This window comes from Corythoichthys intestinalis, chromosome 12, assembly GCF_030265065.1.
Source record: "Corythoichthys intestinalis isolate RoL2023-P3 chromosome 12, ASM3026506v1, whole genome shotgun sequence".
In the NCBI taxonomy this organism is placed as follows: domain Eukaryota; kingdom Metazoa; phylum Chordata; class Actinopteri; order Syngnathiformes; family Syngnathidae; genus Corythoichthys; species Corythoichthys intestinalis.
The window spans coordinates 49,848,033-49,863,794 of NC_080406.1; the positions used below are offsets into that span (position 1 = coordinate 49,848,033).

A 15,762-nucleotide genomic window follows, 5' to 3' on the forward strand; every position below is an offset into this window, starting at 1 on the left:
TATGAATCAGGGCGTAAATTCAGCCAGTGACTTAGTGCACAAAAACAACAACCATTGACAAATTTGTGTAATTTCACCTCCTTGCAATCGAAAACGCTTGTAATCTTACAGCGAGAAAAATGTGAAGAATTAATATTAGGGCTGTCAAACGATTAAAATTTTTAATCAAGTTAATCATAGCTTAAAAATTAATTAATCGTAATTAATCGCAATTCAAACCATCTATAAAATATGCCATATTTTTCTGTAAATTATTTTTTGAATGGAGAGATAAGACCGATATATACATTCAACATACTGTACATAAGTACTGTATTTGTTTATTATAACAATAAATCAATAAGATGGCATTAACATTGTTAACAAATGTGTTAAAGCGATCCATGGATAGAAAGACTTGTAGTTCTTAAAAGATAAATTTTAGTACAAGTTATAGAAAATTTATATTAAAACCCCTCTTAATGTTTTCGTTTTAATAAAATTTGTGAAAATTTCAATCAAAAATAAACAAGTAGTTCGCCATTGTTGATGTCAATAATTACACAATGCTAATGGTGCATAAAATCAGTCGCACCCAAGCGCCAGCAGAGGGCGACAAAACACAAAAAAACACAACTAACAAGTGGCCATGGCACTGCGCTATCATTTTAATCTGTTTGAGCGGGGCATGTGCGTTAATTGCGTCAAATATTTTAACGTGATTAATTTAAAAAATTAATTACCGGCCGTTAACGTGATAATTTTGACAGCCCTAATTAATATTGTGAGCATTAAAAAGAGACACTATTCCTTTCCGGCCGCAAGGACAGAATTAATTAATTATTCGTTGCTGTGTGTCTTTTGTCATGTTACAACAAAGTAGTGTGTGTTTCCATGTTTTCCCTACTGACGCTGTGGTACAACCCATCTAAGTAAGAGGATTTTAATGTCACATAAATACATGAAAATCTTTTTTTCCTGCTTGCTGTTGGTTCTCTTGTTATGTCACTTCCACTTTATAACAAGACTGGGTTCGGGAGCAACACTTAACAAGCAGCACACAAGTGTCTTTGTCATTTGACGACATCCCGCTTTCTTTTTTAGCTAAAAGGCCAAAGTGGAGGCCTATGAGACTGATTGACTGGCGCTAATCCACCGGGCCACTCAACACAAACTCTTTGGGGCATTTACGGGCACTTTTGCAAGAAATTAAACTCAATTTTCAGCTTACGCTGTGCAAACTACAGTCACAACTAGGAGTGGGAACCTCTTGGTACCTCACGATATGATACGATTTGCGATACAAAGCTCACGATAACGATAATCTGACGATATGGCGATACAACGATTATCGATACATTGGTCAGGAAATCATTCTAGGATATTCTACAAACAACTAATTAAAAGAAAAACAAGCTTCTGCAGTGAATTGGAATGAGTTTATCAGTAGTAGACGTCCAGTCCATTTGAACTGGGAGGGTGGTCCCTCCCACTTCAAACGGATTAAACGTCTATGGCTGTCAGTGGCAGCCAATGCCAGGCAATGAGGTGATTTTGGGCCATTTAAGGTCATTTACCTGTTGATTTTCAGTTACTTCCTGTTGAGTTTGGGGTATTTTATGGGTCACTTCCTGTTTATTTTCAGTTACAGAACAGGAAGTGACCTGGGAATCACCCAAATGAATAGGCAGTGACTTAAACTCAACAGGAAATGACCTTTAAATGCCCTAAAATGAACAGCAAGTGACCTGTAAATGGCTTAAAAATCACAGAATGACTGTGAATGCTCTGATTTCGAGTCATCGAACGTTCCTTGTCTAAATGGATTGGGCGTTGAGCACCATCAATCCAGCTTTATTGTTAACTGAGACACTATTATGGTGGAAAAATTTGGTAGCAACTTGTTTGTTCCTTTTAATTTTTTTGTTTTTTTAGACACTGACACCTTTTTAAAACAATATCTCGATTCTTGGCAGGAGCATATCGATAACCTTTTGGGATACAAAGTATCACGATATATCACCATTTTGATATTTTGTCACACCCCTAGTCACAACAATAATACAATACAAGTTGAAGACTAGGCAGGTAAAAGGGGTTTTAGATTGTCTGTAGAGAAATCAAAGGTTTTGATAATTGGCAATAAATCGGAAATCGGGGGGGGGGGGGGGGGGCGGTGAGCTCTGTCTAGGCAGGAGTTGGCGAGAGGCCGAGAGGTAAGAGTTTTCGGTTTCTGGAAGAGCACTTTGATGATTGCCGTTACTATAATCCATGCAAGACGTTAAACTTTTTCCCATTTTGTACTTGTTTTTAAGTGTGCAGTAAAATGACTGCATATCTAACTTTGTAATGTTAGTTGGGCCTAATGGTCCTGTATTTAAAATGGCCCAGGACTGACGACGTCCGTCTTGTTGACTCACAGCGCGTACAAGAAATCTAGCCCTGTATATTATTTTTAGACAGTGGAGGAGGAGGAGGAAGCACAACGTCAACGACGTCAACATGGCGGCTGTCACAGATGTGAGTTAAAAAACACTGGCACAAACCATTTAAGAAAAATAGCGAGTTGTTCGATGTCAGCCTCGCTCAATCCAAGAACGGAACATCATAATTTTAATAATTTTTTCTCTATTTTAGTCCGATTCAGAGGTGTTCGAGATCACAGATTTCACCACCGCGTCTGACTGGGAAAGGTATAGTAAATGTACTGCCTAATTATTGTTATGAATCTCTTTGACGGTCAAAACAACATTTTATTCTTATTAGTGTCACTGGGTTTTAAAGTATATGTTTAATGTTTTTATTTTCACTCTTAACAGCATGTAAACGAACCAAAAGCTGTTTCATTCATGATGCGGAATGCATAAGGCTGTAGGCTATAAGAGGCATGAGGGCATCATTGTCCTGCATCTGTTATTTGTTCTTCATCGTTCATTTGTTTAAGGAATGTTTGATGATTATTTGATAATTTCTGTTTCTTGATAACTTTACTTAGCAAGATAATATAGTTAGTTATGCTCCAAAAAATGTTAGAGTTATTCCCATTAACCCCAACTACAGGGGTTGGACAAAATAATGGAAACACCTTTAAAAAAAAATCAACAAAAACTAATTTAATATGGTGTACGAGATTCTGACGGTATGATAACCTTAGGCAAAAATATCACGGTTTCACGGTATCAAGGTATTGCAATTACAGCTCTAAAATGTGTTACTTTGAGATATCTGGGTCTAAAAAAAAAATGGAAAAAAGCAAATTGGAACATAAGTATAATGTTAAGTTCAAATAAATAAAAACAAAAAATAACAAATATTCTAAATAAAACGAAAATAAATGTCCTTTAGGTGAGTCTAAACCCTCAGCTTAACATTATTATCATCAGAACTAAAATAATGTAATTATTTTCCATAAAAAGCACATGTGTATGACTCTAATCATTTTTACATTATACGCACACTGTCTTACTAAACACAGGCAGTTCCCAGAGAAGTAAACACATGTTTTACCACCACTAGACACACTAAACACGCTGGAGTTAACGCTCGTAGCTGGTGGAAAACATTCATGACAGTATTTACTAACTTTTGATATTGTATAAATGCGAAATCATATTGAAGTTATTGCCTCCTCAGCAGCCACCCTCGGCAAACATGTTCTACAAGTTGGTTGGCCCACCTCCTCGAAGCCGCAGCCGTTTAACTTTTCTGTAGCTGAAGTATTCCTATACCAGCGATTTCATTTTCTTTGATGGGGGGAAAAAGTTCAGGAGTTTCACCTCCTCCAGCCATCTTGTTGCACAGCTGACTCATTGACACTGAGCAACAACCAGTGAGGGAGGGTTGAGCCTTGCAGCTGCAAGTGAGGGATTTCTCCCTGCATTTATGGTATATAAAAAATAACAAATTCCTTACGGATGGTATGACGGAATTTTTTTGCGGTTTTGAAACCGTGATGTTTTCATACCACGGTATACCTTGAAACCGGTTATCGGCACATGCCTGGTGTAGGTATGCCTTTTGCGGCAATTACAGCCTCAATTCGCTGAGGTATTGATTCATACAACTTGTGAAATCTTGCGGTGGAAATCGATGTCTTAATTGAATCCCTAAATCTCACTATAAGTGCTCAATAATGTTGAGGTCCGGGGATTGTGCTGGCCATACCAAATGCTCAACTTCATTAGAATGATTCTCATGCCATTCTTTAACAATTACAGAATGTTCAATGATTATAATGCCAAAATGTTAAGCGTTTCCTTTATTTTTTCCCAACCCCTGTATACAGAAATACCTTGTTTTTCGCAGTTCATGGGGACCAGAATGAAAAACCGCAGAAGCGCCCCCCAACCCAGAAAAAAAAACCTTTTTTTTCAATGTATTTATTTAGATCTATCATAGGAAACAGATACATTTAATTTGGTTTTTTTACCTTTTTCCCCAAAGTATAATTAAAAAAAACTTTAATGTGTATATATACAGTATGTATATACAAAAAATGCTTGTCTTTATTAAATGCTTCATTAAGTGTCCACTCAAATCTGCTCCAGCTGCTCACTGACATACAATGAGTTGCCAGAGCAACTGTTTAACAAGTTAAACGATGATTGATGCATGCGGCCCTTTGAAGGTCGAGTCTCTGGCAAGATCAAAGCGTAACCGTCCGTCAATCCTCGTTTACGTTAATAAGCAACTCCAGTTCACTCTCTGACGAACAAAGAGCAGGGAGAGAGGGGGTGAGCTTGAGACTGCGATCGGCTCGGGACAGGTCATCTGTGTTTTTTTTGTGCTTTTTTTTAATTGGAAAAAAAATCCACGATAGACTGAGGGCGTGAAGTTTGAAGTGCGAAGTAGTGAGGGATCACTGTATTTCATACAGAAAGCGCACTGGATTGTAAGGCACACTGTCAGTTTTTGAGAAAAATTAAGGACGTGTGCTTAGTCTTCCCAAAAATATACTAATCACTTATTGTAACACAAAACCTGTTTTTCTCTGCTTGAAGGTTTGTGTCCAGAGTTGAAGAAGTATTAAATGAATGGAAGCTAAGTGGAAACTCAACTGGGAAGTCATCCAAAGAAAGGGTACTTTAATTTCAAATCTCAAATGTTTACCGAAGCATCCGTTTTTGGTTCTTGTTTAAAAGTGCAGTTTCTGTGTTTGTTCAGGGTGATTATTCAAGTGGCACTTGGGAGGAGAGATCTCAGGAGATTAATTTTGTTGATTTTAAATTCTCCATAACCCACTATGCATTCGTGCAGGAACATGAGAACAATTCAAATGATGAATTGGAGGAAGGTATGTATCTATTTAGGTTTTTTTTTAAAAAAAATTATTATAATTTTTTTTGTTACCATTGTTTTTTTTTTTTTTTTTTTTTAAATAAATCTCAACTCACAGTCAATAAATGTTAAAGTGTATTTGTGTGTAGATATATATTCCTTCTTTTTTTGTGGTTTCTGTTTGCATTTGAAATCTTATGACATTTGATAGATAATATGTGATAAAAATAAAGCATACAAAGCACTTTTTTTATGCTTTTTTCCAGCTACCTTCCCCATCGCAATGCAGGACCTTTTGTGCACTTATAATGATTTCCCTCCTAGAGCCCACTGCTTGGTCAGATGGTGAGTTTGTGAATCTGTTACATTTGCATATTGCAAAATTTAGCTTCCTATTTACATGAAATATATTTAATTAAAGAATAATCTGCATGGGACTGATTGTCCTTCAAAATGTAGTTTTTAAACATCTTGTCTAAAATCAATAAATGCATGGCGCATATTGATTGCCGAGAGTTTTGAATTGGATATTATATTGTTATAAGTACGTAATATTTGTTAGTTTTTAATAAAGGTTCTGAGTATAAAACATAAAAAGAATTTCTTAGTACACAAATCAGACAAAAGTCCTGTTCATTCAAATACAAAAAAGAGCTGCTTATTGAAATTTTTTTTCTTGTGGGCAAATCGCTGATATAAATTGTGTCAATGACATTTATTTTCTTTAAACAAACTAAACAACCATATTGAATAAGAAGGACGCAGACTAAATCCGTTTTCTTTATCAAACAGTTGTTCATGCAATCCAATTCCAATTTCATTACACACTCTCTTGTTTGACAATTTAAAGTTTGAATGGGCGTTTGTGTTGAAAATAGACTCTCAGGGCGCTTTCACACTAGCATTGTTTGATCCGTTTTAAACGGACCAGAGTGTTTCTCAGATAGTAAGCTTCGTTTTGTGAATGTGAACGTGCATCCGAACTAGTTAGGACCAAACAACCGAATTCTGGTCCGCTCAAAAATCATGGGTCTCGGTCTGCTTTAAGCGCACCCTGCTTCGCTTGTGAATGCAACCAGAGCAGGGTGCGCTTTTGCTACTTTATGTGTAGATCCAGGCTGCAACGCTACACGCAGGGCATCCTTGGAAGTGGAAGTACAGTGTGGAGGCTATGCAAAATCAACAATGGCAAGATGACAGACAATTAGCCATAGCTAGATGTTGTTGTGCTGCACTAAGCAGTGCATTTCATACGCAGAATTGGGTTCTAATGTGGCAATTGTGTTTTGCATGCTGTTGCTGAACGTACCGTGTGAGAGCCGAGACAGGCTGACCTCTTTGGGTGACCGTTTCGTGACTGTTGCTCTCCTGGAAGTGGCGAAAATTTGGTATTCAAAAAAGTCACGAAAGTGAGAGCGGTTGTGCGCCTGTGTGATTTGGGGTACCATGCTTTTCTCTTTCGTGGTTTTATTTTCCCCTCTGCATTTTTTATATACTTCAGTTCGCTCAGCATTGATTCTGGAAGTAGGGATCCCGCCGATGGCCGTGCCTTGACTTGCTGTGCTATGCTACGTGATGCTTTTTTATTTGAACTTACATGCATACAAACCTCTGCTTCACAAAACAGTCAGTTAACAAATAATTAAACCATACATATGCATGGTTATATTATCATTGCAAAATAAAAAACAGTAAAAAAATATATATATATATGTACAGTTTAACATGTAAAAATAATGCTATGCTACATTACGTGCAGCATCACAGCACTAAGCTGTGACGCTCAACGCTCCGTCCCCTCCGAGGAGGGAGGTATTTCCTCTTATGTCCACGTGATGCTACTATAAAAGTTTGGTTTAGCGCAGTGTGAATGCTGAACTTTCTCAACAACTCATTTGCAAGTGATGTTGCAAGGTATCTCTCCAACCAGACCCTGGTCCTCTTGGTCTAGTGTGAAAGCGCCCTCAGTGCATGAACGGTCTTAAATTTGTGACAATGAAGATAACCAAGTGAAAACAACATTTTTTTACCATCTCGGGTGACAGGTATGGGATCCGAGAATTTATCGTCATATCCCCAGGAGCAAACGTTGAGGCTATCATCAGCGAGTCGAAATGTAATTTGCTTCTGAGCTCCATTTCAGTTGCTCTGGTTAACAGTGGCTGGTAAGAGACAGTTTACAGTCAATAATTAATTTTGCAACAGATTTAACTTGTAAAACAAAAATAATAGCTTACAGTAAAAAACACGAAACTAAATCTTTAATTTTGATTTTATTGACCAGTTGGCAAATGTGTAAATCGTCTTTGTCTTTTTCTCTTCTACCATCAGCCAAGTGCCCATGTTTGTACAGATCCAGCAAAAGTGGAGGAGACTTTATGCTGGGGAATGCCAGGGACATGGTGTCCACACTGAATTTGAGATGGTACACCTTCGTAAGGTGCCGAGTAAATACAACCACCTGTCTGGCCTTCTTGACATCTTCAAATCAAAGACGGTAGGTGTCAAAATGAGCTGGTAAAACTCCAATGTTCAATACAGAGAGTGTCCACTAGACCTGAACGATATTGGGGGAAAAAATTATCATTGCGATTTTTGCGGGGTTTGCGATATATTGCGTTATTAGAATTTTTCACCAGATAACTTGAATAGCTATGATTGGGATAGGCTTGAACGATAGTGAAAAAAATTAACATTGTGACATCCTAGCATATTGCCAAGGCTCCACACTTACTTTTTGCATATGTTGAACTGGCGCGCTAAACTTTTTTCTTAAGATGCACCAGCTCATAATGTAGGCGCTCACACATTTTTCATTGCAAAACCTTTAACGCCATACTTTTAATCAATCTCATAACATTCATATAATTCATTTATCCTCCTCGCGAGGGCGGCAGGGGTGCTGGTAACTATCACAGCTAACTTCTGGCAGAATGCGGGATACACCCTGAACTGGTTGCCAGCCAGTCGCAGGCAGTGTTTAATTTGTAAATCATATGGTGCCGGAACGCAAAGTACATATGACAGCGCAGGGATTACGAGAGGGTACAGGTCCCGGAATATACATAGAAAATTGTGCTGAAACAACACGCAAATGCCCACTTGCCATGCTGTGGGACTTACAAGCCTCAATTTCAGATAATATCCATGGTATAAATGTTATGACAACAATTTACAATTATTTAGGATATACTCTGCACAGCACGGGCAATGGCCCATATAAACACAGGTGGGAGTTACAGTAAACAGTCAGCGATATAACATGGCTATAGATGATTAATCCAAGGCTAGGGACTCATCACCAAATGTATAACTATACAGCCCTTTTCACACACATATCCAGGGAAATTCCCGTGTAAGGTGACGCGGGATTTGCTCTGGTCATTGCATTTACGGATGACAAGATGTCCCGAGAATGAAGCGGGTTGGACACTTTCACAGACTTGTCTCGTGTTGCCCACTGGCGCTCTCTGTGCGGGGAGGGCTGCTGGCCCGATTTTATAAACCGGAAATATACGTCATTTTTGGTCCGCATAGGCTGTCACAACGTTGGTCAAATCATGTTTTGTTCCGGAGGGAGCGTTCCCAACGTCATAACTCCAGCCAATTTAAGCTCACCAAGACTGTAAGTGGTGGCAAGTGGTGAAATGGGGCCTAAAAAAATCCAGCCTGACCCGAGCAGGTCCGCAGGCATTAAAGCCCAACCCGGCCCGAGCCCAGTCAATTAACTTGATTTGCAGGCCCGAGCCGAAAAACCCAGAAATTTGATCTTTAATTTGTAGGCTCGAGCCCGAAAAAACAACAAAATTTTATATTTTATTTGCAGGCTCAAACCCGAACCCCCAACCCCCCGAAATTTTATGTTTTATTTGTGAGAACTCAGGATAAAGATGAAAAGGATGGGATACGCCAGTCAGACCTGGACAGTACTGCTTGCTGCTTGGGAAAACGGACTGGTTGCGTTTTGGGTGATCACATTTGTGATGATGACTGCATGTGTCTTTTGTAACGAATTCTCAGCTGGTTGAAAAAAAACTTAAGTTTTCTTAATGTTTAAAAAGTCTGCATATTCTTATGATCATTATAAATGCATTTAAACAATGAAATAACGCTGGAAAAGTTTGGAAAATATAAAGAGCTGCAGTTTTGCGGACACACAAAGGGGAAGATTAAAAAGGATCACATTTGTAACAGTGTCTGCGTAAAAGACTGTCTTTGGTAACGAATTCTCAGTTGGCAGAAAAAAAAGTTTTCTCAGTGTTTAAATAGTCTACATATTTTTATGATCATTTTAAATGCATTTACACAATGAAATAAGGGTGGAAAATTCTGTTAAATATAAATAAACATGCAGTTTTGCGGACACACAGAGGGGAAGATTAAAAAGGGGGCATGGCACGCTCTGGCTCTGCACTTATACTGTTTGCAATGACCATACAGCGCCTTCGCTTTTTATCCAAATTATTTACTTATAACAAGTATTTCTTAGTTTAACATCCATAAATCGTTTGAGTATACATATATAAACATATATATTTATTTAAAAAAGTTAGCGAGTGAGAACCCCGGCCCGGTCCGACCCAAACGTAATATTTGGACATTTTAATTTCGTTATGTTTTCAGTTTAATTTAGCTATTTCCCGCTTGCTATGTTTATAATTACGATGTTTGTTTACCGCTTTGCGTTTTACTGCGAAGATGCAGGAAGTGATGATCAGCCCGTTATGATATTTACCTTTATCAGCCATCGTGCTGTGACCCAGGAATTTAACGCCTGCTTTCGCGCACATCGCTTCCCGGGTAAGTCCCGGACATGACACTAGGACGCGACCCGTGAAATGTCCGCGTAATCTCCGTGTAGGTCGACAAGGGAAATGGTTTTCACATACAAATGCTATACTGTTTAATCCTGCGGCATTCCCGGTGGTTCGGAGTATGTGAAGGGGGCTGTAGCTAAGCGTTTGACTCTTTGTCAACGTTACAATACAATACAATACATTTTTTTTAAAAAAAGTTTTTATGTTATTATCATTGTCTACACACGAGAGGTACCGGATCAGCCCAAATAAGTCCCGGAACACAGGGACGCCAAAATCAAGAGGTGGCGGATCCTGTTCCGGCGTGTTCCGGCACAAATTAACCCCTGGTCGCAGGGCATATATAGACACAAACCAATCACGCACACACTCACACCTATGGACAAATTGGAATGTTCAATCAGCAGGAAACCTGAGAAAACCCACACAGGCAAGGGAAGAACATGTAAACTCGACACAAGAATGCCACTGCCGGGATTAAACCCACGATCCCAGAACTGTGAGATGCACGTGCTAAATAATGTGAATTATTTTTAAACAAGAATAACTTAAAAAATTGCTTGTCTTTATTAAAGGCTTCATTGAGTGAGTCTACTTAGGCTCTCAAACCCTCCTCCTGCCAAGCAGTGCGACTAGTTTTTCTTGGTTAACAGTGCAGCTGGCGTTGGATACTTAAAGTTAACGATGATTGACAAGTTTATAGTTTTAATCTGGCCGTAGACTGCTTGGTAGCACTACGATCAAAGACAACTCATTCGTTGTGTCAGTGAGAGGCTGTTCTCGGCAGAGTGAGCATCAAAGGCCACGTTCATACTGCAGGTCTTAATGCAAGAATCCGATTTTTTTTTTTTTTTTTTCGTTTTTTCCGACTCGAGTGAGGCATTAACTTAATGGTCTGAAGGGACAAGTCGCATAGAAGTGGACCATTTCAAATTCAATCTGTGTCATTTTCGTATGGGGTTTAAATCCGATCTGGGCCACATTTTTCCAGAACGTCGCGGCGGTCTGAACTGGCAAGTCTCCCCAATCGGAATTCATGGAGCAATGACATCATCAAAGAGCGAGAGAGACTGCGCGCTACGGTAGCGGTGTAGCTGTCCGTTAGCGCCTAGCTTGCCTTGAACACTGCTTTGGGGGAAGGGTCGGGCTTGGCAACAGTAATAAAAAAATAAAAATGGGTTGAGGATAAGCCTGAGATGAGAACGATCAGTTTTCTCTCTGCTCTATATGAGCAATATTTCAAGATTGCTTACACGGCCGAGAGTCAAACTGCCCGTATTTGTGTGTGATAGGCACGGACAGTGCGTGCATGCTATCGATCCACAGACACTTTTAATATAAGCCTAAACGGGGATTATTTATGTCTTTTATTTGTGTCCTCTTTTTGGAAATCAAAATATGATCACCTTGGAATGACGGATGACAGCCAGCATGTGTAGTCATTTGTTTTGTTGCTTCTGCGCATGTTGGTCTTCTTGCTCAGCGCGTGTCGGACTGCGAATTAGTGCGCATGTTAATATTTGAACGGTCTCAATGGACAAAGGCAGTCTGAACGGGCCCGCCAAAAAACATATATGACAAAAAATCGGATTTGTGCATTAAGACCAGCAGTATGAACGTAGCCAAAGTGTGAATGAAGTTGTGTCACTGTACAATCATGAAGCAGAAAAACGAGTTTGCGTGTTAAAAAAAAATATATACACACATATACCGTATTGGCCTGAATATAAGACGGCCCTGATTATAAGACGACCCTCTCATTTTCAAGACTCAAGTTTGAAAAAAGACTTTTTGAACACCAAATTAATTTTTATAACATCGTTGTGGTTAAATATACCTATAAACTAAGTTAAGAATGCATGAAAAAACATTAGCTCAAACAAAAACTTATGTTGGTTTTAAAAGGGAGCAGCTGGATTCAGCCATGTGAAATGAGTTATGTCATATTCACTGTTGCCAATAGAGGGCAGTGTATCCACCCAAATCCATAAAACTAAATGCAAACACTTTCAAAGCAAACCATTACAACACCACTTTAATTATACGAATACTCCAAGCAGTAAAATTTAATTCAAATCTTTTTTTCTAATTGTATTACTCGAGTTAATCGATTAATCGCTGCAGCACTAATATAAACCACACTTTCTTGCGATGCAAGTATTGTGCATCCGCACATCGCCATGACGATGTTCAAACAATATATTGTTCATGCCTAGTGTCAACCTTACTTAACTCATTCACTCCCAAAAATGTAGTTATATGACTTTAGGAACACTTATGTTTCCTGATCAAAGATAATTAAATATTACATATTTTAACTATTTTTGTGGAGGAGCTACATAAATAAATTTGGGAACTAAATTGTTGTCAACCTTGAAGTGTACTCAAAGTTTATACAGGCTAAAACTACATAGTAGCAGCTTGAATCTTGAAATAAAATGCAATGTTGTTAACAATTTTTCTCTCCCTCTCTTTAGGGATATACCGTACATCCCTCACCTCCGATCAACATTGCTATCCGTTTTACTTATATTCTTCAGGACTGGCAGCAGCACTCTTGGCCACTGCAGCCACCAGGTAGGTTCATATAGTACAGACAATGAGTATGAATATTGGTTTTATTGAATATATGAACAAGTAACAGTGCTAGCGTGGAATTTGTTGTCAAGTGTGATACGTATGCCCACTTAAACACTCTATTATAGCTAGGAGAGAGCGGTGATCAAGCAATGATCTTCTCATGCAGTTACCAGGATCCTCAACACGAGAAAGGATAGCAAGTGTTTCTGCTCGTGTTATGCTTGTACTCGGAAAAAAATGCATAATACTTAACGAACACTCATGTCACCCAATTATTCGGCTCATCCCTACTGAAAACCAAACAAATATTTGGGCTAAGGTTGAGAGCAGATTCGGAGATGAAGATAACACTTCTACCATTTCTATGAGAGCGCTTGTCGTGTGTATCCACAAAGTTTGGCAGAGATGCTTCATTGGGTGGTAGAAATTTATTAGGTTTTAACCAAGACTCAATGTAGATCGTTGTCTCTCAAAAGCTCATTAATTAATAAGCCCCTAGGATAAAGTGATATGATAAGTTTCTTTTTCAAAACAATTTGTTAATGTGATTTTATAGGTGCCAAATGAAAAAAATATTTTCAATCATACATACATACTAGTACCTACATTTTCTCCCGCTTATCTGAGATCGGGTCGCGGAGGCAGCGGTTATAATTGAATTAACTGATACTGTATTGGTTTTTCACAGACTTTGACGACCTTCTTGGAGGTGAGGTGGGAGTGGAGGAATTTGGGAAGCTTCCATTTGGTGCATGTGAAGAAACAATCAGGTGAAATTATCTGTATATTCTAACAGTGTTTATAACATCTGGGAAAAATTGCAAACATGCTGTTGTTTTCGTTTGTGTTGCATACAGCATGTTAAATTATTATGCAACTATGACTTTTCCCCTATTTTTCCAATATAGTTGATGCAAGTCTCACTCAAGTTGTTCTTCCTATTAAGTTCAGCAAAAGCTTAAGTCGGTCTTGGATGTTTACAGACATTTATTGGTGAGATGATGCTCAAAAATGTCATCAGAACTAAGAGAACAAAGATTACATCAATTTATCACACAAATACAAATATTGTACATAACAGCAAACTGAGAAATGTTTACCTCATTGGCCACTTTGACTCAAAAGGATTAGCTAGTCTCTGCAGAGCACGATTTTTTTCTCAACATACTTGACTTCAAATTGTTTCTTGTATGTTGTGTGCATCCCACAAAGCAGGGGTGTCAAACTGGTCGTCAAAGGGCCGCAGTGGGTTCTGGATTTCATTCGAACCAAACGAGATGAATACCTTTTCACTAGTGTTGTTTTCGCCAATGATAACGAAAATATTTCGTCAACGAACAATTTTTTCATGACGATGACGTGACGATGACGAGCTAAATACATAGTCTTGGGAGACTATTACGTAATGAGATGGATGCCAGTTTTTGTCTGACTAGACGAGAACGAGATGAAAATCCGCCATAGTTTCCGTCATAAGTTCACAATGTGTGACATTTTCTTCTGGTATAGCACGCATCATAGCAGTGTTTGGTCGTGTCACTAGTGTGATGTGATTTGTTTTCATGTTGCTTCAGCCTTTAAACGTCTGTGCTGAGTGATCACACACATTAAATGTAACTTATAGCATTAGCATAGCGTTCACGTTAGCATTTCTATCTAATGTAACTAGCTTTGCTATCGCGATAAGACCATTCTTACCAGAAGGAATACATGTGAGATGGGAGGACACCCAGCAACCGGAGGATAAGATAAAGGGGGAACAGGTCAGATTGAAAGTTGAAAATGGGTAAAATATATGTGGAAACAGTGTAAGTAATGTGTAATGGGGGAGCCCAGTATCCGAACAAATCTCCTGTGATAACGAATGAATCGACGTCCTACTTTTCAGCTATGTGATCTCTTAATTCTGGCACCAGCGATTTTACCTACCTGACCTAGTTAAGTGTGTTCCCACTCTTGCATGTGTTAGTCATGCAGAAAATGAAACTGCTGTTCAGGAGCCAACAGATAGGCGTAAAAACAAGAATATGCGCTACTTTTGTGTGCCTAATTCTGTTAAATCTGAATTTTCTTTGAATCACAGGTGTAATCTGGTGTAACACTCAATAGCGTCTGACGGGTGCGATGAAGCCCAGTCAACGACTTGACGTCACAGCCGTTAGTTAAGCGGCCGCGTGCATGACCATTAATGAGGGGAATCATTTTGGCAAATACAAGACGAAACACAAATATTTTTCCAATGATACGAATGATTCGATAGGTTATCTTGTTGAAGAGCAACACGCACAGTGCTATTTTGATTTTTTTTTCTTTTTTAAACGTTTAATCAAGTAGGTGACTTGAGTCCTATCTCTTTTTTATGTCAAAAAAATCTTAACATTTTAATTTTATTCTAATAATAATTTTGCTAATATGAAAACTTCGCGACATAAAGTACACTATACATGGCTGTTTGCCAAGAGGGGAAAAAAATACTTAATAACTAACGCCATTGTCTTTTTCTCATGAAGTGAGCTTCATCTTTCTACCACTTGGCCTGAGTTGACGGAAGGCACAGTTTTGGACAATGATGTTTACAGGTAAGTTATTTCACTTTACCAATTACTTTCTGTCCTCCTTGTACCAGTGTTTTATTTATTGTTTTATTCCCACCCATTAGAAATTCTCCATACATATCTTTTGTTTTACGTAATTGGGGGGAAAAAATACAATAGTCGGCCAAAACATAAGAGAGACATTTGTCAGAGTACAATGTTAACATTAACGGTCTAAATGTTCTAATAATTATAATTATTATCTCTTTTTCATCATGATATAGTTTTTCATATACATGTGTTTGATTTGGCAGTGACCTTGACCCTCTCCATGCGCCTCACTGGTCACTACGTGTCAAGACAGTTGAACATCCTCAGTGTTTACTTGGTAAGACATTTACTTGTTATCCTGCTTGTCTCCAAACATGATTTAAGTTGTTGAATTTGTCAGCACCTAATCACATTCGCTATAAACAGAAACCATACACAACATGGAAATCATTATTCGTCATTAAATGGTATGGACTTGGTTACACATGGGCTGAAGGTCTTTGTTTTATCACATGCCTTTTATT

The 15,762-nt window shown here is 38.5% G+C and overlaps 1 protein-coding gene across 1 annotated transcript in view; it reads left to right on the forward strand.

The window, feature by feature from the left end:
- The first annotated feature begins 2,390 nt into the window (after positions 1-2,390).
- The window catches only part of rab3gap1 (RAB3 GTPase activating protein subunit 1), a 43,025-nt gene continuing 29,653 nt past the window's right edge, over positions 2,391-15,762 (forward strand). The window contains exons 1-11 of the mRNA XM_057852987.1: positions 2,391-2,499; positions 2,617-2,672; positions 4,980-5,058; positions 5,143-5,272; positions 5,523-5,601; positions 7,302-7,421; positions 7,588-7,753; positions 12,551-12,650; positions 13,342-13,423; positions 15,164-15,232; positions 15,502-15,575. Coding sequence (XP_057708970.1) covers positions 2,482-2,499; positions 2,617-2,672; positions 4,980-5,058; positions 5,143-5,272; positions 5,523-5,601; positions 7,302-7,421; positions 7,588-7,753; positions 12,551-12,650; positions 13,342-13,423; positions 15,164-15,232; positions 15,502-15,575 — 973 coding nt within the window. The 5' untranslated portion in view covers positions 2,391-2,481. The remainder of the gene's footprint in view (positions 2,500-2,616; positions 2,673-4,979; positions 5,059-5,142; positions 5,273-5,522; positions 5,602-7,301; positions 7,422-7,587; positions 7,754-12,550; positions 12,651-13,341; positions 13,424-15,163; positions 15,233-15,501; positions 15,576-15,762) is intronic.